General features: G+C 39.4%; 1 protein-coding gene across 2 annotated transcripts in view; it reads right to left on the bottom strand.

Annotated features, from left to right (window-relative positions):
• Window positions 1-27,226, bottom strand: part of NEK10 (NIMA related kinase 10) — a 306,143-nt gene that overhangs the window by 90,333 nt on the left and 188,584 nt on the right. For both annotated transcript variants that reach the window (XM_036870615.1, XM_036870614.1), the window contains exons 27-30: window positions 25,992-26,205; window positions 4,903-5,086; window positions 4,723-4,809; window positions 3,173-3,227 (exon numbers count right to left, since the gene is read on the bottom strand). In XM_036870615.1, coding sequence (XP_036726510.1) covers window positions 3,173-3,227; window positions 4,723-4,809; window positions 4,903-5,086; window positions 25,992-26,205 — 540 coding nt within the window. The remainder of the gene's footprint in view (window positions 1-3,172; window positions 3,228-4,722; window positions 4,810-4,902; window positions 5,087-25,991; window positions 26,206-27,226) is intronic.

Raw genomic sequence — 27,226 nt, forward strand, 5'->3', positions numbered from 1 at the left:
CGCAAACCTTAAAAGGAAGTAGTTAGATTCCAAAGAGCACTTGTTAATTATTTGAGAAGAACACATGGAACATTTCCCCATGCAGGCAGTGGACAGATTTCCAGACCAGCTCACAAAAGTCTACTGAACTCATGATGTGGTTAAGGTAGAGAAGCTCTGGTGCCAGAGTTGAGGAGGACATACCCACTCCATGGTGTCGCTCAGACCCCCAGCTCCATGGCCAGGCTCACATCTCCCACACCTGTTCCCTCACTTCCTGGGCTGAGAAGGCAAGAGCTCCCATGTTCCAGGCTGCTGTGTGTGGCTTCCTTGTCCACAGCAAGTAGAAGCAGAGCTGCTGGGTTGGGGTGGGCACCCAGAAATGGGAAGTGGGAGAGGTCCCTCAGGATATAATGATCCTTCTGGTGTATTATGCAGTCTGATAGGTTTCCTTGGGTTTTGTTTCTAGTGACACCAGAAAAGATTTAGGAAGTAAAAAGGCTCCACCCTAACCCTTCCTGAACCTCCCTTGGAAAAGATAAAGTTATCAGTGATGTTGTGTATTTGACTAAACAAAACAAAAAAAAGATTTTCTATGTGAGCCTTCCTTTGCCACCTAACTGAAGCCCTCAAGATTTCACTAGGCAGGTTCTTCATTCTGAAATTCATTTCCGTTATGCTCTTCCTGGCACCCTCAAACCCAGCAGTGATTGTGGTCCCATTTGGACTGCTTGGCATCCACACCTGCTCCCTGTGGCAAGGCCCCCAAGGGACCCGAAGAGGCTGTCAGTGAAGGGGCTCAGACCTCTCCACAGCAGGGAATAGGGCCTGATCCAAGCCAGGCCAACCCAACTCTGTTGCAGGACACTGGATCCTAAGAGAGGCGACGCAGAGACAAAGCAAACAAGCTGGGAGCTCATTCAGGCCCACATTAGAGCCTTGACAAGTCTTCCGGGAGTGCCTCCTCCACAGACTTCAGGGGCTGACCTGGCTCCTATCCCTTCGTAGGTTGATTCTACAAGTTCCCTAATTATGTGAGTCCTTGAAAGCCTTCTAATGAACCTCCCTGTGGCATAAGTCAGCCTGAGTCAGGTTTTTTCCTGCATCCACAAAGCCTGACTGGTAAAGCACACCCACTTACACATGGCCTGGCCTGCACTGCTGCCGTAGACCCAGAGCTGTTGGCAGCCCTCTGCCTGTCGCTGCTCAGTCCCCTGCCATCTCAATGCTGGCTCTTCCCAGTTGATCACACTCCTCAGACTAGACCGTCTTCTCAGCAGTTAGCTGGAACATTATCTAATAAACAGAAACTGAGTCAGGAGGTAGATGGGCTCCAGGCTAGACATTTACACCCGGCCTCCTATTCACATTTCCTGGAGCAAAAAAAGATGGGCTCCAGGCCAGACATTCACTACCAGCCTCCTGTTTACATTTCCTGAGGCAAGAGACAAATGGGCTCTGGGCTACATATTTATGACCAGCCTCCTGTCTACATTTTGAGATCTACACTTCAATATAAGAAACAACAACAGGAATAGGGTAAATACTAGACATTGGACACTTTTATGGCAGGAACAGAGAGGGGTTAAACCCTGTTAGAAGATCAAGAAGTCACACATTTCCCATCCTTGGAGCAAGGAAAACACTACACGTATGCAGGAAGGCTCCATGGGGTCAAAAAGGCAGGGGAGGCCAGACCATAATGTCTTGCTATTTTCCCTCCCAGACACCTTTGCGATGAAATCCATCTTGACTGAGGTGTGTGTGCATACGGAGGGGACGGTCCTGAGACAAATTAGCCATGGGGTCAAAGCAAGTCGATTGGCAAGAAGACAAAGGCCCAGAAGACTGCCCCCTTATAAAGGATTTAAACTTCCCAAAGGCGGGACTTTTGCAACTCTCTTGCTGAGTTCACCAGTGTGTCTTTCCGCATGTACTCTGCTTTTCTAGTAAACACTTTACTTTCTTCTATACCTACTGTCTCCTTGTCAGATTCCTCCTTACAAGGTAGACAAGGACTGGGGATTTAGACTCTAGCTGCTGTCCCTGTGGTCTAGCGGTTAAGATTCCTGGTTCCCACCCAGGTGACCAGGGTTCGATTCCCGGTCAGGGAACTAAGGTCTCACTTCCAGCCGCTGCTTACTCGCAAGCTACCGCTCACTGCTGTGTGTGTCCAAAATCAAAACCACCAAGTATAATATTCCCTAATATCCCTCTTCTCTGCCTCTCTAGCTTAATTTTATCTTTGCTTCTCTTTCTTCAGACACAGTCGATGGCTATCCCTTCAGGCCTGCTCTCTAGCTCCAAGCTGCTCTGAGACTGGGAACCATCTTCAATCTCTCCTCTCCATCAGCTGCTTCTCCTCAGTCCACTCACCCCACAGTCATCCTGATCCTAGAAGGCCCTTTTCCACCAAACATTCCCCACCAGCTCACTGTCAGCCCACTCCTTTCTTCAATTGCTCTCCATCTCTGCCTCTGTAACTTCTAAAACCACCACGATCAGGCTTCCCACCGCCAGCCTCACCCAAGGCCATTGAACAGCTCTTATGAAGGTTACCAGGGACTTGCAAAAGGCCAAATCAAAGAGTTTCATTTTAGTTCTTAGCCCAAGAGACAACTATTGCAGAAACTGCTAGTCATTCCAAAATAACAATTCCTTCTTTTAAAACAGAGTCCTCCAAACATATTCATTCTCCCTTGCAGCTAGATGTGGCTACTGATCTGTGAGCAGAAGGGAAGAACACAACGTCTGGGTCACATCCATAAAATGAAGGGCATGTCTCTACTTCCCATCCCACTTCCTGCTGGCTGGATGTGGGTGTGATGTGATCCACATTTGCCACATTTGCAATGAGCATAAGACCTATACCCCAGGGGTGTAGAAAAACAAGGTATAAGGAGCCACAGCTCCAGATGATCTCATGAAGCCCTACCTCCCTGGGCCACTCTTGGGCTCAGAGAGACTAACTGAGTGGCTGAGGATCACAAAGCCAGAATAAAACCCAGGCCCAAGCTTAGTGCTCTTCCCAGTACACTCCTTGGTAAAGTACAATCAGTTCTGGGAGGGTGGGCTCCAATAGCCTCTGGTACCACATGCCCACATAACTTCTGATATCAGGCATCAATTTAGCCACCAAAAGCTCAGCTCTTCAGAGTCTAAAAATATTTCTAGGAGCTCAATGTCTACATACCTTGTTTGGGATTGTCTTTCTCCTCCTGAAGCACTAAAACTTCTCTTTAAAGTGACTGAAACAAGAAAATAAAAATAACTTCACATTTTCCTGTGGCAAATCTTTTATTTATTCACTCATTTGTTTGTTTAAAAAGTATCTAACCAATTGTACCTACTGTAAAGACTGTCTTCATTTATTATAGCATCAGCAAAATATAACATTGCATATTATTATTTACTTGACAGGTTTGTTTAAGGGTCCTTTCTCAAAGAAAAGGTGCTAAACAAAGAAACTCCATTGTTAGTAGCTAAAAAGTTCATAAAATATCTGTGTCATAATCATCCTAAATCCCTTACCAAGAGAGCTAGAAGTAACCACATGCAAGTGTAAGGGTCCAACTTTCCTTTATCACTTCCCCACTGACCCTCCCCACCCTTGTTACTGGGGATACATAATATCCCATCATCTCAAAATTCATCTCAAACAGTTAGTAATTAATTGCTTCTAGAATTTCCTACATATCTTTAAATGCACAAATATTTTTACTGCATAATATTCATGTTTTCCCAATCGCAAATCAAGACATTTTATTTAGCAGGCAGGAATTTATAGGGAAAACAGAACAGAGTGTTGGAATTTGGGATTGCCCCAGAAAATCTGGAACATCTATTCTCCATTTTGATGGACCAATTAATTTTGGAAAGGGACAAAGAATGAAGCAAAATCCTTAGAGTTCTACTCTCATCCTTAGGGACACTATTTTAAACCATTTTTTAATGAAATTTTCACAGTATAGTCATTGATGAGAGGGTATTATTTAGACTTAATTTATTTCAGAGTATTTCTACCTATCTTACTTAATAGTCCAACAACTTACTCTTTTAAAAGAGTTATTCTTTTCTCTCCATTTTCTATTTTAACTGATCTTTTATTTCAATTTCAGATTTGTTCAGGGAATTGAATCCTATCTTTCTGTGAGGAAGATTCTTTAAATTTTATCTAAATATATCTTTTCTTTCTCATACCCCAGTCTGATTTTTTTTTTACTGTTTCAAATTAAGAGTAAAGATGAACATATTTACTGAATTTACATAGCATTTTTTCATAATTCTAAACAATTAAAACATTTATTTTACTTTAGTGCTTTAAGGAAAATATATCCCTTTATATTAATGTAAATAAAATTGTACAAAACTTAGTCTACACCAAGACTAATTTCTTCTCCAGGTTTCTAACCTCTACTCAACAGACTCATGAAAGGTCACTTCCATTATTCCTGCGGTTATTTAGTCTGTCTCCAAATAAGTTATCTCCACTCCCCAGTTAGAACCTGTATTTGCTGGAAGAAATAATGAAACTGTTCATTTGACAGGAGGCAATGGAAAACCACAGTGTCCGTTGGCCTTTGAGCTCTGTAAGAGTGACAGACACACTGGTCCTAATTAGCATTACACCTGGGAAACAAACTACTCATTTATGTAAGTGTGATGACATCTACTTGACTCCCAAGTATGATTCCCAGACCTCTACCTGCTGGAATCCCACAAACTGGTTAAAAGAAAGCTTACTGAATGTAGATTCCTTCAAAGGGTTTGAACTGGAGCTGCTGGAGTTATCCAAAGTGTCCAATTCATCGTCGAACTCTGAATATATATCTGCACATTAATAAAAAAAAAAAGAGCAAATGAACCTTGAAACAGAAAGGAGTCAAGAGTTCATTCATGTTGTAACCCTTTCACTAGAAATACCTTTCTCAATATTTTCCAAGTTGAAGTTATCATCTGACAAGATTCCAGCACAGGCTCGGTCTTCGTCCTTATCACAGGGGGCATGGTAGCCCTCAGGCGGCAGGTCTGTGCTTTCTGAAAGCTCACTTTTCAGGCTTCCTGCTCCACTGCTGCTTCTACTCAAGCTTGCCTTCTCAAAGGATTCCTGAAAGAGAAATTCAGTTTGTAATACCCACTTCTTTCCTTTCTTCTGCAGGACTTAAAGCTCATTAGAATATATATTAAAATGACTAAAATATTATTACAAATATTTGTGCTGAAGTGGCATCATTAGTTCCACCTATACATATGCTATAGAATTCATTCAGTCCATGACTACAAAAAGTGGGTCTGCAAGCTACCACTGGACAAAAAAGAATGGATGTGGCAAGATGCTGAGTAACAAAAGTCTGTGCAATCTGATGAAAGAAAATGTAGCACTAAGGAATAGAAATGTAGAATAATTCTGGAGGTAGGTGGCCAAGATGGAGGAGTAGAAAGACCTTAAGCTCACCTTCTCCTATGGACACACCAAAACAACAAGTATTTACAGAGCAACTATTGAAGAAAAAGACTGGAATCTAACAGAAAATATCTTCTACAACTAAAGATATAAAGAAGGAACCACAACGAGACAGGTAGGAGGGGCAGGGACACGGTAAGTCAAGACCCATACCTCTGGTGGGTGACCCTCAAACGGGAAGACAATTACAATTGCAGAGGTTCTCACCAAAGAGCAATGGGTCTGAGCCCCACATCAGGTTCCCTAGCCTGGGGGTCCTGCACCAGGAAGATGAGCCCCCAGAACATTTGTTTTTGAAGGCCAGCTGGGCTTACTTTCAGGAGAGCCAGAAGACTGGAGGACACAGAGACTCCACTGTTATATGACACACACAAAAGTTCACACACTCCAGCACCTAGGGAAGAGGAAATTACTTGAAAGGAGCCTGGGTCAGACCAACCTGCTGATCTTGGAGAGTCTTCCAGAGGAGAAGGAGGCACGTGGAGCTCCCCTGGGGACATGGACATTGACGGTGGCCACTTTGGGGAGCTCGTTCTACCATGTGGACACTGTTGTTGCAAGTGCCACTGTGGAGTCCTCCCTCCAGCTTATCAGCACCAGGACTGGCGCCACCCCTGCTCACCAGCCTGTAGAAGCCAGTGTTGGGAAGCCTCAGATCAAGCAGATAGTCAGGAGAAGACATAGCTCCACTCATCAGCAGGCCAGTTTCCATAAGACCCCCTGAGCCCACAGCTGCCATGGAACAAGGCCCTGTCCACCAGAGGGCCCAGAAACCAGCCCCATACACCAATGCACAAGCACTAGACCAGGGACCCTCAGGTCTTCCAGCCAGCTACACTGTGATCTGGTCCCACAAACTAGTGGGCAGATACCAGTACCACAACCACTGAAACCTTACAGCCTGCCTTGTCAGGATCCAGCCAACCCATCAGCAAGCCTACATCAGCCCTAGGACCTCCTGGGCCTGGGCCCTGCCCACCAATAGACCAAAACCAGTTCTGAGAAATCTTGGGCCCCTAAGCCAGCTACCCTGGAATCCAGTCCCACTCACCAGTGGGCCAGCAACAGCTTTGGGAAACCTCAGAACCCACAGACAGCTGTGTCAGGAATCAGCCCCAAAGCAGGCCAACACTAGACACGGGAACACAGGCTCCACAACACCCACCCCAGGACCCACAGCTCCACCACCAATGGGCCATCACTAGCCATGTCACCCCCAGCGGCTCAGCAGTCAGTTGTGTCATGACCAAGCCCCAACAACCAGCAGCTGACAGGCAACCAACTAGACCGGGGGCCAGACACACCTACCAGAGCACTCACAGTACTCAGCCTGCCACAAAAGAAGACCCATGCAGCCCACATAGGGGGCAACCCTAGAGCACATAGCTCTGCTGACAGAGGGGAGTGTGCTGCCGGGATGCATAGGATGTTTCCTACAAAAGGCTACTTCTCTAAAGTCAGGAAATTTAAGAAACCTACCAAATACATAGAAATAAAAACAGAAAACTAGACAAAACGAGGTGACAGAGGAACATGTTCCCAAAGAAGAAACATGATAAAACCCCAGAAGAAGAACTAAGTGAAGTAGAGAGAGGCAATCTATCCAATAAAGAGTTCAAGGTAATGATTGATGGTAAAGATGATCAAAGAAGTGAGGAAAAGATTGAACGAACAGAGTGAGAAGCAGAAGTTTTAACAAAGAGTTAGAAAATATAAAGAAGAACCAAACAGAGATGAAGAATACAATAACTGACATGAAGAAAACACTAAAAGGAATCAACAGTAGATTGGATGATGTAGAGGAACAGATCAGTGAGCTGGAAGACAGAGTAGTGGAAATCACTGAAGCTGGGGAGAAAAAAGAAAAAAAAAGGAATGAGGATAGGTTAAGAGACATCTGAGACAACGTCAAACATGCTAACATTCACATTACAGGGTATAGGGGTACCAGAAGAAGAAGAGAGAGAAAGGGGCAGAAAACATATTTGAAGAACTCCCTGAACCTGGGAAAGGAAATAGGTATCCAGGTTCAGGAAGCACAGAGAGTTCCAAACAGGATCACCCCAAAGAGGACCACAACAAGACAATTGTAATCAAAATGGCAAAAATTAGAGATAAAGAAAGAATTTTAAAAGCAGCAAAAAAAAAAAAAAGCAAGAAGTTACATACAATGGAACTCTCATAAGACTATCAGCTGACTTTTCAGCAGAAACTGCAGGCCAGAAGGGAGTGGCATGATATAGTTAAAATAATGAAAGGGAAAAACTTACAACCAAGATATTCTACTTGGCAAGGCTCTCATTCAGATTTGATGGAGAGGAAGAATTTTACAGACAAGCAAAAGCTCAAAGAGTTCAGCACCACCAAACCAGCTTTACAAGAAATGATAGAATAAAAGGGTCTGGGAGGAGAGAAGATGGTGGAAGAGTAAGACGTAGAGATCACCTTCCTTCCCACAGATACATTAGAAATACATCTACACGTGGAACTGCTCCTACAGAACACCCACTGAAAGCTGGCAGAAAACTTCAGACCTCCCAAAAGGCAAGAAACTCCCCACGTACTGGGGTAGGGCAAAAGAAAAAAGAAATAACAGAGACAAAAGAATAGGGATGGGACCTGCACCAGTGGGAGGGAGCCGTGAAGGAGGAAAGGTTTCCATGCACTAGAAAGCCCCTTCACGGGCAGAGACTGCGGGTGGCAGAGGGGGGAAGCTTCGGAGTCACGGAGGAGAGCGCAGCCACAGGGGTGCGGAGGGCAAAATGGAGAGAATCCCGCACAGAGGCTCGGCCGAGCAGCACTCACCAGCCTGAGAGGCTTGTCTGCTCCCCAGCCGGGGCGGGCGGGGCTGGGAGCTGAGGCTCGGGCTTTGGTCGGATCGCAGGGAGAGGACTAGGGTTGGCGGCGTGAACACAGCCTGAAGGGGTGAGCGCACCACAGCTGGCTGGGAGGGAGACCGGGAAAAAGTCTGCAGCTGCCTAAGAGGCAAGAGATTTTTTCTTGCCTCTTTGTTTCGCGGTGCGCAAGGAGAGGGGATTCAGAGCGCCACCTAAACGAACTCCAGAGACGGGCGCGAGCCGCGGCGATCAGCGCGGGCCCCAGAGATGGGCGTGAGACGCTAAGGTGGCTGCTGCCGCCATCAAAAAGCCTGTGTGCGAGCACAGGTCACTCTCCACACCGCCCCTCCCAGGAGCCGGTGCAGCCCGTCACTGCCAGTGTCCCGTGATCCAGGGACAACTTTCCTGGGAAAACGCACGGCGTGCCTCAGGCTGGTGCAAAGTCACACCGGCCTCTGCCGCTGCACGCTCGCCCCGCATCCATACCCCTCCCTCCCCCCAGCCTGAATGAGCCAGAGGCCCTGAAGCAGCTGCTCCTTTAACCCCGTTCTGTCTGGGTGGGGAACAGACGCCCTCAGGCGACGTACACGTAGAGGCGGGTCCAAATCCAAAGCTGAACCCGGGAGCTGTGCGAACAAAGAAGAGAAAGGGAAATCTCTCCCAGCAGCCTCAGAAGCAGCAGATTAAAACTCCACAAACAACTTGATGTGCCTGCATCTGTTGAATACCTGAATAGACAACAAATCACCCCAAATTCAGGAGGTGGACTTTGGGAGCAGGATATATTAATTTTTCCCCTTTTCCTTTTTTTGTGAGTGTATATGTATATGTTTCTGGGTGATATTTTGTCTGTATAGCTTTGCTTTATAATAGCTTTATTTTACTTCACTATATTATATCCTCTTTCTTTCTTTCTTTCTATTTTTTCTCCCTTTTACTCTGAGCCGTGTGGATGAAAGGCTCTTGGTGCTCCAGCCAGGCATCAGGGCTGTGCCTCTGAGGTGGGAGAGCCAACTTCAGGACACTGGTCCACAAGAGACCTCCCAGCTCCACATAATACCAAACGGCGAAAATCTCTCAGAGATCTACATCTCAACATCAAGACCCAGCTTCACTCAACGACCAGCAAGCTACAGTGCTGGACACCCTATGCCAAACAACTAGCAAGACAGGAACACAGCCCCATCCATTACCAGAGAGGTTGCCTAAAATCATAATAAGGCCACAGACACCCCAAAATACACCGCCAGAGGTGGACGTGCCCACCAGAAACACAAGATCCAGCCTCATCCACCAGAACTCAGGCACTAGTTCCCTCCACCAGGAGGCCTACACAACCCACTGAACCAACCTTAGCCACTGGGGACAGATACCAAAAACAATGGGAACTATGAACCTGCAGCCTGTGAAAAGGAGACCCCAAACACAGTAAGATAAGCAAAATGAGAAGACAGAAAAACACACAGCAGATGAAGGAGCAGGGTCAAAACACACCAGACCTAACAAATGAAGAGGAAATAGGTAGTCTACCTGAAAAAGAATTCAGAATAATGATAGTAAGGATGATCCAAAATCTTGGAAATAGAATAGACAAAATGCAAGAAACATTTAACAAGGACGTAGAAGAACTAAAGAGGAACCAAGCAACGATGAAAAACACAATAAATGAAATTAAAAATACTCTAGATGGGATCAATAGCAGAATAACTGAGGCAGAAGAACGGATAAGTGACCTGGAAGATAAAATGCTGGAAATAACTACTGCAGAGCAGGATAAAGAAAAAAGAATGAAAAGAAGTGAGGACAGACTCAGAGACCTCTGGGACAACATTAAACGCACCAACATTCGAATTATAGGGGTCCCAGAAGAAGAAGAGAAAAAGAAAGGGACTGAGAAAATATTTGAAGAGATTATAGTTGAAAACTTCCCTAATATGGGAAAGGAAATAGTTAATCAAGTCCTGGAAGCACAGAGAGTCCCATACAGGATAAATCCAAGGAGAAACACGCCAAGACACATATTAATCAAACTGTCAAAAATTAAATATAAAGAAAACATATTAAAAGCAGCAAGGAAAAAACAACAAATAACAAACAAGGGAATCCCCATAAGGTGAACATCTGATCTTTCAGCAGAAACTCTGCAAGCCAGAAGGGAGTGGCAGGATATACTTAAAGTGATGAAGGAGAAAAACCTACAACCAAGATTACTCTACCCAGCAAGGATCTCATTCAGATGTGATGGAGAAATTAAAACCTTTACAGACAAGCAAAAGCTGAGAGAGTTCAGCACCACCAAACCAACTTTAGAACAAATGATAAAGGAATTTCTCTAGGCAAGAAACACAAGAGAAGGAAAACACCTACAATAGCAAACCCAAAACATTTAAGAAAATAGGAATAGGAACATACATATCGATAATTACCTTGAATGTAAATGGATTAAATGCTCCCATCAAAAGACACAGACTGGCTGAATGGATACGAAAACAAGACCCATATATATGCTGTCTACAAGAGACCCACTTCAGACCTAGAGACACATACAGACTGAAAGTGAGGGGATGGAAAAAGATATTCCATGCAAATGGAAATCAAAAGAAAGCTGGAGTAGCAATTCTCATATCAGACAAAATAGACTTTAAAATAAAGACTATTACAAGAGACAGAGAAGGACACTATATAATGATCAAGGGATCAATCCAAGAGGAAGGTATAACAATTGTAAATATTTATGCACCCAACATAGGAGCACCTCAATACATAAGGCAAATACTAACAGCCATAAAAGGGAAAATCGACAGCAACACAATCATAGTAGGGGACTTTAACACCCCACTTTCACCAATGGACAGATCATCGAAAATGAAAATAAATAAGGAAACACAAGCTTTAAATGATACATTAAACAAGATGGACTTAATTGATATTTATAGGACATTCCATCCAAAAACAACAGAATACACATTTTTCTCAAGTGCTCATGGAACATTCTCCAAGATAGATCATATCTTGGGTCACAAATCAAGCCTTGGTAAATTTAAGGAAATTGAAATCGTATCAAGTATCTTTTCCAACCACAACGCTATGAGACTAGATATCAATTACAGGAAAAGATGTGTAAAAAATACAAACACATGGAGGCTACACAATACACTACTTAATAACGAAGTGATCACTGAAGAAATCAAAGGGGAAATCAAAAAATACCTAGAAACAAATGACAATGGAGACACGACGACCCAAAACCTATGGGATGCAGCAAAAGCAGTGCTAAGAGGGAAGTTTATAGCTATACAAGCCTACCTCAAGAAACAGGAAACATCTTGAATAAACAACCTAACTTTGCACCTAAAGCAATTAGAGAAAGAAGAGCCATAAAACCTCAAAGCTAGCAGAAGGAAAGAAATCATAAAGATCAGGTCAGAAATAAATGAAAAAGAAATGAAGGAAACAATAGCAAAAATCAATGAAACTGAAAGCTGGTTCTTTGAGAAGATAAACAAAATTGATAAACCATTAGCCAGACTCATCAAGAGAAAAAGGGAGAAGACTCAAATCAATAGAATTAGAAATGAAAAAGGAGAACTAACCACTGACACTGCAGAAATACAAAAGATCATGAGAGATTACTACAAGCAACTCTATGCCAATAAAATGGACAGCCTGGAAGAAATAGACAAATTCTTAGAAATGAACAACCTGCTGAGACTGAACCAGGAAGAAATAGAAAATATGAACAGACCAATCACAAGCACTGAAATTGAAACTGTGATTAAAAGCCTTCCAACAAACAAAAGGCCAGGACCAGATGGCTTCACAGGTGAATTCTAGGAAACATTTAGAGAAGAGCTAACACATCCTTCTCAAACTCTTCCAAAATATTGCAGAGGGAGGAACACTCCCAAACTCATTCTACGAGGCCACCATCACCCTGATACCAAAACCAGACAAAGATGTCACAAAGAAAGAAAACTACAGGCCAATGTCACTGATGAACATAGATGCAAAAATCCTCAACAAAATACTAGCAAACAGAATCCAACAGCACATTAAAAGGATCATACACCATGATCAAGTAGGGTTTATCCCAGGAATGCAAGGATTCTTCAATATACGCAAATCAATCAATGTGATACACCATATTAACAAATTGAAGGAGAAAAACCATATGATCATCTCAATAGATGCAGAGAAAGCTTTTGACAAAATTCAACACCGATTTATGATAAAAGCCCTGCAGAAAGTAGGCATAGAGGGAAATTTCCTCAACATAATAAAGGCCATATATGACAAACCCACAGCCAACACTGTCCTCAGTGGTGAAAAACTGAAACCATTTCCACTAATATCAGGAACAAGACAAGGTTGCCCACTCTCACCACTATTATTCAACATAGTTTTGGAAGTGTTAGCCACTGCAATCAGAGAAGAAAAAGAAATAAAAGGAATCCAAATCGGAAAAGAAGAAGTAAAGCTGTCACTACTTGCAGATGACATGATACTATACATAGAGAATCCTAAAGATGCTACCAGAAAACTACTAGAGCTAATCAATGAATTTGGGAAAGTAGCAGGATACAAAATTAATGCACAGAAATCTCTTGCATTCCTATACACTAATGATGAAAAATCTGAAAGTGAAATTAAGAAAACACTCCCGTTTACCATTGCAACAAAAAGAATAAAATATCTAGGAATAAACCTACCTAAGGAGACAAAAGACCTGTATGCAGAAAATTATAAGACACTGATGAAAGAAATTAAAGATGATACAAATAGATGGAGAGATATACCATGTTCCTGGATTGGAAGAATCAACATTGTGAAAATGACTCTACTACCCAAAGCAATCTACAGATTCAATGCAATCCCTATCAAACTACCACTGGCATTTTTCACAGAACCAGAACAAAAAATTTCACAATTTGTAATGAAACACAAAAGACCCCGAATAGCCAAAGCAATCTTGAGAACGAAAAATGGAGCTGGGGCAATCAGATTCCCTGACTTCAAACTATATTACAAAGCTACAGTAATAAAGACAGTTTGGTACTGGCACAAAAACAGAAATATAGATCAATGGAACAGGATAGAAAGCCCAGAGATAAACCCATGCACGTATGGTCACCTTATATTTGATAAAGGAGGCAAGCATATACAGTGGAGAAAAGACAGCCTCTTCAATAAGTGGTGCTGGGAAAATTGGACAGATACATCTAAAAGTATGAAATTAGAACACTCCCTGACACCATGCACAAAAATAAACTCAAAATGGATTAAAGACCTAAGTGTAAGGCCAGACACTATCAAACTCTTAGAGGAAAACATAGGCAGAACACTCTATGACATACATCACAGCAAGATTCTTTTTGACCCAGCTCCCAGAGAAATGGAAATAAGAACACAAACAAATGGGACCTAATGAAACTTAAAAGCTTTTGCACAGCAAAGGAAACCATAAACAAGACCAAAAGACAACCCTCAGAATGGGAGAAAATATTTGCAAATGAAGCAACTGACAAAGGATTAATCTCCAAGATTTACAAGCAGCTCATGCAGCTCAATAACAAAAAAACAAACAACCCAATCCAAAAATGGGCAGAAGACCTAAATAGACATTTCTCCAAAGAAGATATACAGATTGCCAACAGACACATGAAAGAATGCTCAACATCATTAATCATTAGAGAAATGCAAATCAAAACTACAATGAGATATCATCTCACACTGGTCAGAATGGCCATCATCAAAAAATCTAGAAACAATAAATGCTGGAGAGGGTGTGGAGGAAAGGGAACACTCTTGCACTGTTGGTGGGAATGTAAATTGATACAGCCACTATGGAGAACAGTATGGAGGTTCCTTAAAAAACTACAAATAGAACTACCATACGACCCAGCAATCCCACTACTGGGCATATACCCTGAGAAAACCATAGTTCAAAAAGAGTCATGTACCAAAATGTTCATTGCAGCTCTATTTACAATAGCCAGGACATGGAAGCAACCTAAATGTCCATCGACAGACGAATGGATAAAGAAGATGTGGCACATATATACAATGGAATATTACTCAGCCATAAAAAGAAATGAAATGGAGGTATTTGTAATGAGGTGGATGGAGTTAGAGTGTGTCATACAGAGTGAAGTAAGTCAGAAAGAGGAAAACAAATACAGTATGCTAACACATATATATGGAATCTAAGGAAAAAAAAAAGGCCATGAAGAACCTAGTGGCAAGACGGGAATAAAGACACAGACCTACTAGAGAATGGACTTGAGGATATGGGGAGGGGGAGGGGTGAGATGTGACAGGGTGAGAGAGTGTCATGGACATATATACACTACCAAATGTAAAATAGATAGCTAGTGGGAAGCAGCCACATAGCACAGGGAGATCAGCTCGGTGCTTTGTGACCACCTAGAGGGGTGGGATGGGGAGGGTGGGAGGGAGAGAGATGCAAGAGGGAAGAGATATGGGAACATATGTATATGTATAACTGATTCACTTTGTTATAAAGCAGAAACTAACACACCATTGTAAAGCAATTATACTTCAATAAAGATGTTTAAAAAAAAAAAGAAATGATAAAGGGACTTCTCCAAGTGAAAAGGGCCACAACTAAAAACAGAAAAATTACAAAAGGAAAAGGCTCACTGGTAAAGGTAAATATACATGTACAAAGATAGTAGGAAGGTTAAAAGACAAAAGCAATAAAAGCATTTGGCCAGCAATAAGTAATTAAGGGGTACACAAAACAAAAAAGATGTAAAATATGATGTCAAAAACAGGGAACTTAGATTGCAGGATTGTTAAAATGCAATTTAAATTGAGATCAGCAACTTAAAATTTAAAAAATGTATATCTGTGTGTATATATATGTGCATATAGCTGTATATAAACCTCATGGTAATAACAAAACAAAAATCTATGATAGACACACACAAAAAATAGAAAAGAATCCCAACATAACACTAAAGATAGTCCTCAAGCCACAGGTGAAGAGAACAAAAGAAGAAAGAACACAAAAATAACTACAACAACAACCACAAAACAATTAACAAAATGGCAATAAGTACATACCTATCAATAATTACTTTAAATGTACATGGACCAAATGCTCTAATCAAAAGACACAGAGTGGATGAATAGATAAAAAAAGCAAGATCCACATATATGCTGCCTACAAGACACTCATTTCAAATCTAAAGACACACACAGACTAAAAGTGAGGGGATGGAAAAGGTATTCCATGCAAATGGAAATGAAAAGAAAGCTGGAGTAGCAATAATTATATCAGAAAAAATAGAATTTAAAACAAAGGCTGTAAAAAGACAGAAGAATTTTACAATGATTGAGGGCCAAGAAGAAGATATAACAATTTTAAATATATAAGCACCCAACATAAATACCTAAATACATAAAGCAAATATTAACAAACATAATTAGAGAAATTGACAGTAGCACAATAATAGCAAAGGACTTTAACACTCCACTTACATCAATGGAGAGATCATCCAGACAAAAAATCAATAAGGAAACACTGGTCTTAAATGACACACTAGACCAAATAGACTTAATAGATATACATAAAACACTCCATCCAAAAGCAGAAGCATACACATTCCTTTCAAGCATACATGGAACATTCTCCAGGATAGATCACATGTTAGGCAACAAAATAAGTCTCAGTAAATTTAAGAAAAATGAAATCATATCAAGCGTATTTTCTGACCATAATGTTATGAGACTAGAAACAAGTACAAGAAAAAAACTGCAAAATACACAAACACATGAAGGCTAAACAATATGCTACTACACAACAAATGGATTACTGAAGAAATCAAAGAGGAAATAAAAAAATACTTGTAGACAAACGAAAATGAAACACAACAGTCCAAAATCTATGGGATGCAGCAAAAGCAGTTCAAAGATTGAAGTTTATAGCAATACAAGCCTACCTTAGGAAACAAGAAAAAATTAAAAAAAAAACCCACCCAAAACCAAAACCTAACAAACAACCCCCCCCCCAAAAAAAACAACAAAAAACCCAACTTAACCTTACACCTAACGGAATTTGAAAAAGAAGAATGAAGAAAACCAAAAGTTAGCAGAAGGAAAGAAAACATAAAGATCAGAGGAGAAATAAATGAAATAGAGATTTAAAAAAACCCAAGACAAAACAATAAAAAAGATCCGTGAATCTAAGAGCAATTGTCTTGAAAAGATAAACAAAATTGATAAACCTTTAGCCAGATTCACTATGAAAAAAATTAGAAAAAGACAGAGGGTTCATATCAATAAAATCAGAAATGAAAAATGAAAGGTTACAAACACCACAGAAATACAAAGAATCATGAGAGAGTTCTATAAATGATTGTATGCCAATAAAATGGACAACTAAGAAGTAATGGACAAATTCCAAGAAATGTAGAATCTCCCAAGACTGAACCAGGAAAAAATAGAAAACATGAACAGACAAATTACCAGTAATTAAATTAAAATAGTAATAAAAAAATCCAACAAACTAAAGTCCAGGACCAGGTGCTTCACAGGTAAATTCTACCAAACATTTAGAAAAGAGTTAGCACCTATCCTTCACAAACTATTCCAAAAAGTTTCAGAGAAAGGAACACTTCTGAACACATTCTAAAAGGCCAATATCACACTATACCAAAGCCAGACAAAGATATAATAAAAAAGACTACTGACCAATATCACTGATGAACATAAATGCAAAATTCTCAAGAAAATATTAGCAAACCGTATTTAACAATACATTAAAAGGATCATACATCTTCATCAAGTGGGATTTATCTCAGGGATGCAAGAATGGTTCAAATACACAAATCAATCACTGTGAAACACCACATTAACAAAGTGAGGAACTCAACAAGAAGGAAAGATAGAGGACCCAAAGAAAGAAAATAAGAAAATGAAGGAAAAGAAATAACAACCAATACCACAGAAATACCCAAAAACATAAAAAATAAAAGAGAATACTATGAACAATTATATGTTAACAAATTGGACAACCTAGAAGAAATGGACACGTTCTAGACACATAGAGCCTGCCAAAACTGAAGCAAAAGGAAATAGATAATTGAACAGACCAATCACTAGAAGTGAAATAGAATCTGTAATAATAATTAAAAGAAACAAAACAAAACCTCCCTGCAAACAAAAGTCCAGGACCACATGGCTCCACTGGGGAATTCTATAAACATACAAAGAAGAATATATACCAATCCTTCTCAGAATCTTCCAAAAGACTGAAAAGAAGGGAACACTCACGCAGTCATTCTATGAAGCCACCATAACCCTGATACTAAAACCAGACAAAGACACTACCAAAAAATAAAATTATAGGCCAATATCTTTGATGGATATAGATGCAAAAGTCCTCAACAAAATATTAGTAAACCAAATCCAACAACACATAAAACTCCTTTTTCACATACGATGATCAAGCTGGATTCATCCCAGGGTCACAAGGATGGTTCCACATATGTAAATCAATCAATGTGATACACCATTATCAACAAAAGAAAAGACAAAAACCACATGATCATTTCAATAGATGCTGTAAAAGCATCTGATAAAATTCAACATCCTTTCATGAAAAATACTCTAACCAAAGTGGGTATAGAGTATAATTCAGAATAATAAAACCTATTTATGACAAAAATACAACCAGCATAATACTCAGTGGTGAAAAGTTGAAAGCCTTCCCACTAAATTCAAGGAACAAGACAAGGATACCCACTCTCATGACTTCTATTCAACATAGTATAAAATTTCTGAGCCACAGCAGTCAGACAAGAGAAGGAAATTAAAGGTATCCAAATTGGAAGGGAAGAAGTGAAATTGTCATTATATGCAGATGATATGATGCATATACACATATAGAAAACCCTAAAGATTCCACACAAAAATTACTAGAACTGATCAATGAATTCAGCAAGGTAGCAGGATACAAGATTAACATACAGAAATTGGTTGCATTTCTTTTCACTAACAATGAAATATCAGAAGAAGAAAGTTAAACAACAAATCCCTTTTAAAATTGCACCATTGATCTATATTTCTGTTTTTGTGCCAGTACTATACTGTCTTGATTACTGTAGCTTTGTAGTATAGTCTGAAGTCAGGGAGCCTGATTCCTCCAGCTCCATTTTTCGTTCTCAAGATTGCTTTGGCTATTCGGGGTCTTTTGTGTTTCATTACAAATTGTGAAATTTTTTGTTCTAGTTCTGTGAAAAATGCCAGTGGTAGTTTGATAGGGAGTGCATTGAATCTGTAGATTGCTTTGGGTAGTAGAGTCATTTTCACAATGTTGATTCTTCCAATCCAGGAACATGGTATATCTCTCCATCTATTTGTATCATCTTTAATTTCTTTCATCAGTGTCTTATAATTTTCTGCATACAGGTCTTTTGTCTCCTTAGGTAGGTTTATTCCTAGATATTTTATTCTTTTTGTTGCAATGGTAAACGGGAGTGTTTTCTTAATTTCACTTTCAGATTTTTCATCATTAGTGTATAGGAATGCAAGAGATTTCTGTGCATTAATTTTGTATCCTGCTACTTTCCCAAATTCATTGATTAGCTCTAGTAGTTTTCTGGTAGCATCTTTAGGATTCTCTATGTATAGTATCATGTCATGTGCAAACAGTGACAGCTTTACTTCTTCTTTTCTGATTTGGATTTCTTTTATTTCTTTTTCTTCTCTGTTTGCTGTGGCTAAAACTTCCAAAACTATGTTGAATAATAGTGGTGAGAGTGGGCAACCTTGTCTTGTTCCTGATCTTAGTGGAAATGGTTTCAGTTTTTCACCATTGGGGATAATGTTGGCTGTGGGTTTGTCATATATGGCCTTTATTATGTTGAGGAAATTTCCCTCTATGCCTACTTTCTGCAGGGCTTTTATCATAAATGGGTGTTGAATTTTGTCGAAAGCTTTCTCTGCAAAACAGAAATATAGATCAATGGAACAGGATAGAAAGCCCAGAGATAAACCCACGCACATATGGTCACCTTATATTTGATAAAGGAGGCAAGCATATACAGTGGAGAAAAGATAGCCTCTTCAGTAAGTGGTGCTGGGAAAACTGGACAGGTACATGTAAAAGTATGAAATTAGAACACTCCCTAACACCATACACAAAAATAAACTCAAAATGGATTAAAGACCTAAATGTAAGGCCAGACACTATCAAACTCTTAGAGGAAAACATAGGCAGAACACTATATGATATAAATCACAGCAAGATCCTTTTTGACCCAGCTCCTAGAGAAATGGAAATAAAAACAGAAATAAACTAATGGGACCTAATGAAACTTAAAAGCTTTTGCACAGCAAAGGAAACCATAAAGAAGAACAAAAGACAACCCTCAGAATGGGAGAAAATATTTGCAAATGAAGCAACTGACAAAGGATTAATCTCCAAGATTTACAAGCAGCTCGTGCAGCTCAATAACAAAAAAAACCAAACAACCCAATCCGAAAATGGGCAGAAGACCTAAATAGACATTTCTCCAAAGAAGAGATACAGGTTGCCAACAAACACATGAAAGAATATTCAATATCACTAATCATTAGAGAAGTGCAAATCAAAACTACATTGAGGTATCATCTCACACGAGTCAGATTGGCCATCATCAGAAAATCTGCAAACAATAAATGCTGGAGAGGGTGTGGAGAAAAGGGAATCCTCTTGCACTATTGGTGGGAATGTAAATTGATACAGCCACTATGGAGAACAGTATGGAGGTTCCTTAAAAAACTAAAAATAGAACTACCTTACGACCCAGCAATCCCACTACTGGGCATAAACCCTGAGAAAACCATAATTCAAAAAGAGTCATGTACCAAAATGTTCATTGCAGCTCTATTTACAATAGCCAGGACATGGAAGCAACTTAAGTGTCCATCATTGGATGAATGGATAAAGAAGATGTGGCACATATATACAATGGAATATTACTCAGTCATAAAAAGAAACGAAATGGAGTTATTTGTAGTGAGGTGGATGGAGTTAGAGTGTGTCATACAGAGTGAAGTAAGTCAGAAAGAGAAAAACAAATACCGTATTCTAACACATATATATGGAATCTAAGGGAAAAAAAAAAGGTCATGGAGAACCTAGTGGTAAGACGGGAATAAAGACACAGACCTACTAGTGAATGGACTTGAGGATATGGGGAGGGGGAAGGGTAAGCTGTGACAAAGTGAGAGAGTGGCATGGACATATATACACTACCAAAGGTAAAATAGATAGCTAGTGGGAAGCAGCCACATAGCACAGGGAGATCAGTTCGGTGCTTTGTGACCACCTAGAGGGGTGGGATAGGGAGGGTGGGAGGGAGGGAGATGTAAGAAGGAAGAGATATGGGAACATATGTATATATATATAACTGATTCACTTTGTTATAAAGCAGAAACTAACACACCATTGTAAAGCAATTATACTCCAATAAAGATGTTAAAAAATAAATAAATAAAATAAAATAAAATTGCACCAAACAAACGAAATAGTACTTAGGCATAAACCTGACCAAGGAGGTGAAAGACTTATATCCCGAAAACTATAAAATATTTTTAAAGGAAATTGAAGATGATTAGCAGAAATAGAAAGATATCCCATGATCCTGGAATGAAAGAATTAATATTATTAAAATGGCCATACTACCCAAAGCAATCTACAGATTTAATACAAGCCCTATCAAATTACCCATGACATTTTTCAATGAACTAGAACAAATAATCCTAAAATTTATATGGAACCACAGAAAGATCCAGAATTGCCAAAGTAATCCTGAGGAAAAAAGAAGAGAGCTAGAGGCATAACCCTCACAGACTTCAGACAATACTACAAAGCTACAGCAATCAAAACTGCATGGTATTGGCACAAAAAGAGACATATAGATCAATGCAATAGAAGAGAGAGCTCAGAAATACACCCACACACCTATGGTCAATTAATCTTTGACAAAGGAGCCAAGAAAATACAATGGAGAAAAGACAGTCTCTTCAGGAAGTGGTGGTGGGAAAGCTGAATAGCTGCATGTAAATAAATGAACTTAGAACACATCCTCAAACCATACACAAAAATAAACTCAAAATGGCTTAAAGGGTTAACTATAAGACATGACACCATAAATCTCCCAGAAGATAACATAGGCAGAATACTCTTTGACATTAATTGTAGCAATATTTTTTTGGATCTGTCTCCTAAAGCAAAAGAAATAAAAGCAAAAATAAAGAAATGGGACCTAATCAAAGGAAACAAAACAAAAAGACAACCTACAGACTGGGAAAATATTTGCAAATGATGCGACCGACAAGGGAATAATCTCCAAAATACACAAACAGCTCATACAACTCAATATCCAAAAAACAAACAACCCAGTCAAAAAATGGACAGAAGATCTAAATTGACATTTCTATAAAAAAGGCATAGAGATGGCCAAAAGGCACATGAAAAGATGCTCAATATTGCTAATTATTAGAGAAATGCAAATCAAAACTACAATGAGATATCACTTCACACCAGTCTGAATGATCATCATCAAAAAGTCTATAAATAATAAGTGCTGGAGAGGGTGTGGAGAAAAGGGAATTCTCCTACACTGTTGGTAGGAATGTAAATTTGTGCAGCTACTACAGAGAACAGTATGGATGTTCCTCAAAACACTAAAAATAGAGTTGCCATATGATCCAGCAATTCCACTCCTGGGCATATATCCAAAGAAAACTCTAATTTGAAAAGATACATGCACCCCAATGTTCATAGCAGCACTATTTACAATAGCCAAAATATGGAAGCAACCTAAATGTCCATCAACAGATGAATGGATAAAAAAGATATGGTACATACGTATACAATGAAATATTACCCAGACATAAAAAAGAATAAAATAATGTAATTTGCAGCAACGTGAATGAACCTAGAGATTATCATACTAAGTGAAGTCAGAGAAAGACAAACATCATGATATCACTTATATGTGGAATCTAAAAAAAGTGACACAAACGAACTTATTTACAAAACAGAAACAGACTCACAGACACAGAAAACAAACTTATGGTTACCAAAGGGGAAAAGAGGAGGGATAAGTTAGGAGTTTGGGATTAACAAATACACACTATTATATATAAAGTAGAAAAACTACCAGGACCTACTCTATGGAACAGGGAACTATATTCAATATCTTGTATTAACCTATAATGGAATAGAGTCTGATAAAGAATAACATATATATAGAAAAACTGAATCACCCTGCTGTACACCAGAAACTATCACAACACTGTAAATCAACTCTACTTAAAAAAAAAAGAGGGGCTTCCCTGGTGGTGCAGTGGTTGAGAATCCGCCTGCCAATGCAGGGGACACGGGTTCGAGCCCTGGTCTGGGAGGATCCCACGTGCCGCGGAGCAACTGGGCCCGTGAGCCACAACTACTGAGCCTGCGCGTCTGGAGCCTGTGCTCTGCAACAAGAGAGGCCGCGATAGTGAGAGGCCTGCACACCGCGATGAAGAGTGGCCCCCGCTCGCCGCAACTGGAGAAGGCCCTTGCACAGAAACGAAGACCCAACACAGCCAAAAATAAATAAATAAATTTATAAAAAAAAAGAAATTGAAGAATAAAAATCATATGATCATCTTAATAGATGCAGAAAAAGGTTTTGACAAAATTCAACATCCACTTACAGTTATAAACTCTCCACAAACTGGGTATAGAGGGAACATACCTCATCATAATAAAGGCCATATATGATAAACCCACAGCTAACAGCCTACTAAACAGTGAAGAGCTAAAAGCATTTCCTTTAAGATCAGGAACAAGACAAGGATGCCCATTCTTGCCCCTTTTTTTCAACATAATATTGGAAGTCCTAGCCATAGAAATCAGACAAGAAAAAGAAGCAAATGGAATCCAAATTGAAAAGAAAGAAGTAAAACTGTCTCTATTTGTAGATGATGTGGTACTAAACATAGAAAATCTTAAAGGCAGCACCAAAAAACTACTATAACTCATCAATGAATTCTGTAAAGTTTCAGGATACAAAATTAATATACAGAAATCTGTTACATTTCTACACATTAAGAACAAACTAGCAGAAAGAGAAATTAGGAAAACAATTCCATTTACCATCCATCAAAAAAAAATACCTAGGAATAAATCTAATAAAGGAGGTCAAAACTCCTTAATTGGAGTTGGAAAACTGGACAAGTTTAAGACATTAAAGCATTGGAAAACTCTAAGACACTGATGAAAAAAACTGAAGAGGACAAAAAAGATGACAAGAGATACTGTGTCCATGGATTGGAAGAATTAACATTGTAAAAATGATCATACTACCTAAGGCAATGTACAGATTCAATGCAACCCCTATCAAAATACCAGTGGCATTTTTCATAGAAGTAGAAAAAGAATTCTAAAGTGTGTATGGAAACACAAAAGTTCTTAAATAGCCAAAGCAATCTTGAGAAAAACCTCAGAGCTGGAGGTATCATACTCCCTTCAGACTATATTACAAAGCTACAGTCATCAATACAGTATGGTATTGGCACAAAAATGGATACATAGATCAACAGGTCAGAATAGAGAGCCTGGAATAAACCCATGCACTTCTGGTCTATTAATCTATGACAAAGAAGGCAAAAATATACAATGGGGAAAAGACAGTCTCTTCAATAAGTGGTGCTAGGAATACTGTACAGCTACATTTAAAGGAATGAAATTAAAACATTTTCTCACAGCATATAGAAAAATAACCTCAAAAGGGATTAAAGACCTAAATGTAAGACTGGAAGCAATAAAACTCCTAGAAGAAAACATAAGCAGAATACTATAAAGAAGATGTGGTACATATATATGCAGTAGAACACCACTCAGCCATAAAAAAGAATGAAATTTTGCTGTTTGCAACCAAATGGATGGACCTGGAGGGTATTATGTTTAGTGAAATAAGTCAGACAGAGAAAAACAAATACTGTATTATATTACTTGTATGTGGAATCTCAAAAAAATAAAACAAACAAATGAATATAATAAAACAAATAGACTCACATATATAGAGAACAAACTAGTGGTTTCCAGTGGGGAGATGGAAGGAGGAGGGGCAAGATAAGGGTAGGGAATTAGGAGATACAAACTATTAGGTATAAAATAAATAAGATATAAGGATGCTATGTACAGAACTGGGAATATAGCTAATATTTTATAAAAACTTTAAATGGAGTATAAATGGAAAAATTATGAACAACTATGTTATATACCTGAAAGTAATATAGTATTGTAAATCAACTATACCTCAATTAAAAAAAAAAAAAAGAAAAGTGAGGGGGCTTCCCTGGTGGCTCAGTGGTTGAGAATCTGCCTGCCAATGCAGGGGACACGGGTTCGAGCCCTGGTCTGGGAAGATCCCACATGCCGTGAAGCAACTAGGCCCGTGAGCCACAATTACTGAGCCTGCGCGTCTGGAGCCCGTGCTCCGCAACAAGAAAGGCCACGATAGTGAGAAGCCCGTGCACCACGATGAAGAGTGGCCCCCGCTTGCCGCAACTGGAGAAAGCCCTCACACAGAAACTAAGACCCAACACAGCCATAAATAAATAAATAATTTTAAAAAAAAAGAAAAGTGAAATAAAAGGTATGACTGTACTAAAAACATAAAAAATGAAATAAAATTTTTAAAAACCCACCAAAATTATATTGATTGAATCTTTAACTTCCGGATTCCAAGTATGGCAAGATAAACCCACCAAATAGTATTGCTTTCCTTCTAAAAAAAAAAAAAAGTTTGCTGGAAATGCTGTTATTCAAGAAATCAAAACTGGCTCTTCTTGGAGACTAATTCTTATATAATTTTCCCAGCTGAGGCAGATCCTGGAAAGGAATTTAATGACCAGGTATCCTGATCAAGGATGGGCTTTGTGACCCTATTGTGCTGGGCCCATCCCCAGGAGGGTTAAAAAAGAACATTTATGGGTTGAAGGGCCCCTTACTAAATCCCTGCTTTCAGGGAACCCAGAGCGTGAGTGAAGGATAAGTCATGGGTCATGATACAACAAAGGCAGAGAGAAAATAGAACAAGGGCGTCACAGGCACCATCACATGCACTTGCGGAAATCTGTGGCTTTGGCATCCCTTTTTCAAGTATACTCAGAAATAAACTTAAATATCAAAATAATTTAAAGGTTAACGTCAAGAAAAATAAAAGCACATATTCTGATTTGTACCATGGAAAAATTATTACCACCAAAAACAGTAATGAAATCAATTACACAGACTAATAAGAAAAAAATTTTAAGGCAAATATTATTTCCTTCTTTAAACTGACATACAATATTTTCATCTATATTTCCAAGATTGTTGAATAAATTGAATATAAGCAGTCACTGCTACTTATACAAAGATCATATTACAAACTTAATGAATTTCTAAAATATCTTTTTGATACCTCTGGTTTTGTAATATACAACAAATTATGGGTTAGTTCTTTGGAACATCAATTATATTGACTTAATTTTACCTATAAGATATCAAAATGGATGCAAATATGTATCTCTATAATAGTGAAATATTACAGTAGCAATTAATATTTTTCTAACTTAAGATGAATTTTCCTCAACACAAGCAAGAACAGCCTCAGACAGTCCATCAGAATGCATCCTGAAGAGATTGAAAGATTTCCACTTACTTGAGAGAGCAGAGCCGGCTCGCGCTGACACATGACTGTGTTCCGGTTGGCTTCCATAAAATACCTCTGTGTGCGTCTCCGTTCCCGTTCCAGCTTCTTCTCCAAGGCCAGCTGGGATGCGGATAAGTTATCTACATACTTCATCATGACATCTGATATCATGGAGCTGACTTCTACAATATCTGGGCGGGTTTCTGCATCAGGAGTGAGGCATCTAAGGGAAGATAACCTAATTACAGCCCTCTGGTCAAAATCGGGACCAGGCCATGGGGTGTGAAGGGCCAAGTTTAAATTCTGCTATGTATCCCCCATGATGTTTGCACCTAAGAGAACCTGGGCAAGGTGGACATCAAGCATAGCTTTGCATCGAAGACCTCTCAAAAGGCATTTGGAAAGTTTGGGGAGGAGAGGGAGCAGCACTGTTCTCTTTGCAGCTAGGCTGGTGGGCAAGGGTTACAGGCTGCACAGGAAGCTGCTCCCAGTCTCAGGATGGGCAGGTGGGGTCTGCGTCTCCTTGTGTAACTGGTTATTTTCTAAAACCACTCCAACTCATTGGCCAGTTAAACAAAGAATGATCTCAATAATATAGGCCCTGATGATCACACCTGATGCACCAAAAGGAAGGCAGGATTCTTGGGGGTGGAATAACAACTTTTTGGCCTTTTCCAGCTGTATAGGGGCAATGTCAACAACTTTGATTAGTGAGAGTCTTACAAAGCATGATGTCATAAAAATAAAATTCGACCCAGTTACTTAGAGGTTTAAGGTGTGTTTCATAATTTTTAACAGTAGATAATTTGACACATCACATGCTAAAATTTTCTCGAATTTTGGCGGTAGAAAATATCAATCAGCCTGCTAAAGGGAGCATTGTTTCTGTCACAGCTAAACACTAAGAGAAGGCTATTCTAGATGCTTGTGGAACCAATTATCAAGATCACTGGTTAGCATAATTTAAAACATTCTGGCACTCACTAAAATATTTGTCTATCTTTTTTATTCAAAAGCTCTAATTTCAATGAAATTATGTGTACTTCTCAATAAAATTTAACTTATTTGGACTTTGACTAAAAGATCTAATTTTCACATCTTGTATTTGATTTAGCAACCCAAAGTTAATACAACTTTCAACTATACTAATGTCTCCAGGCAAGATTTAAGAATTATTACTCACAATTACTATTAATAACAGAAGTGAAAATAACACTCTAAATTGTTATTTTTCTAATTATTCA

The sequence above is a fragment of the Balaenoptera musculus genome, chromosome 11 (assembly GCF_009873245.2).
Source record: "Balaenoptera musculus isolate JJ_BM4_2016_0621 chromosome 11, mBalMus1.pri.v3, whole genome shotgun sequence".
Lineage (NCBI taxonomy): Eukaryota > Metazoa > Chordata > Mammalia > Artiodactyla > Balaenopteridae > Balaenoptera > Balaenoptera musculus.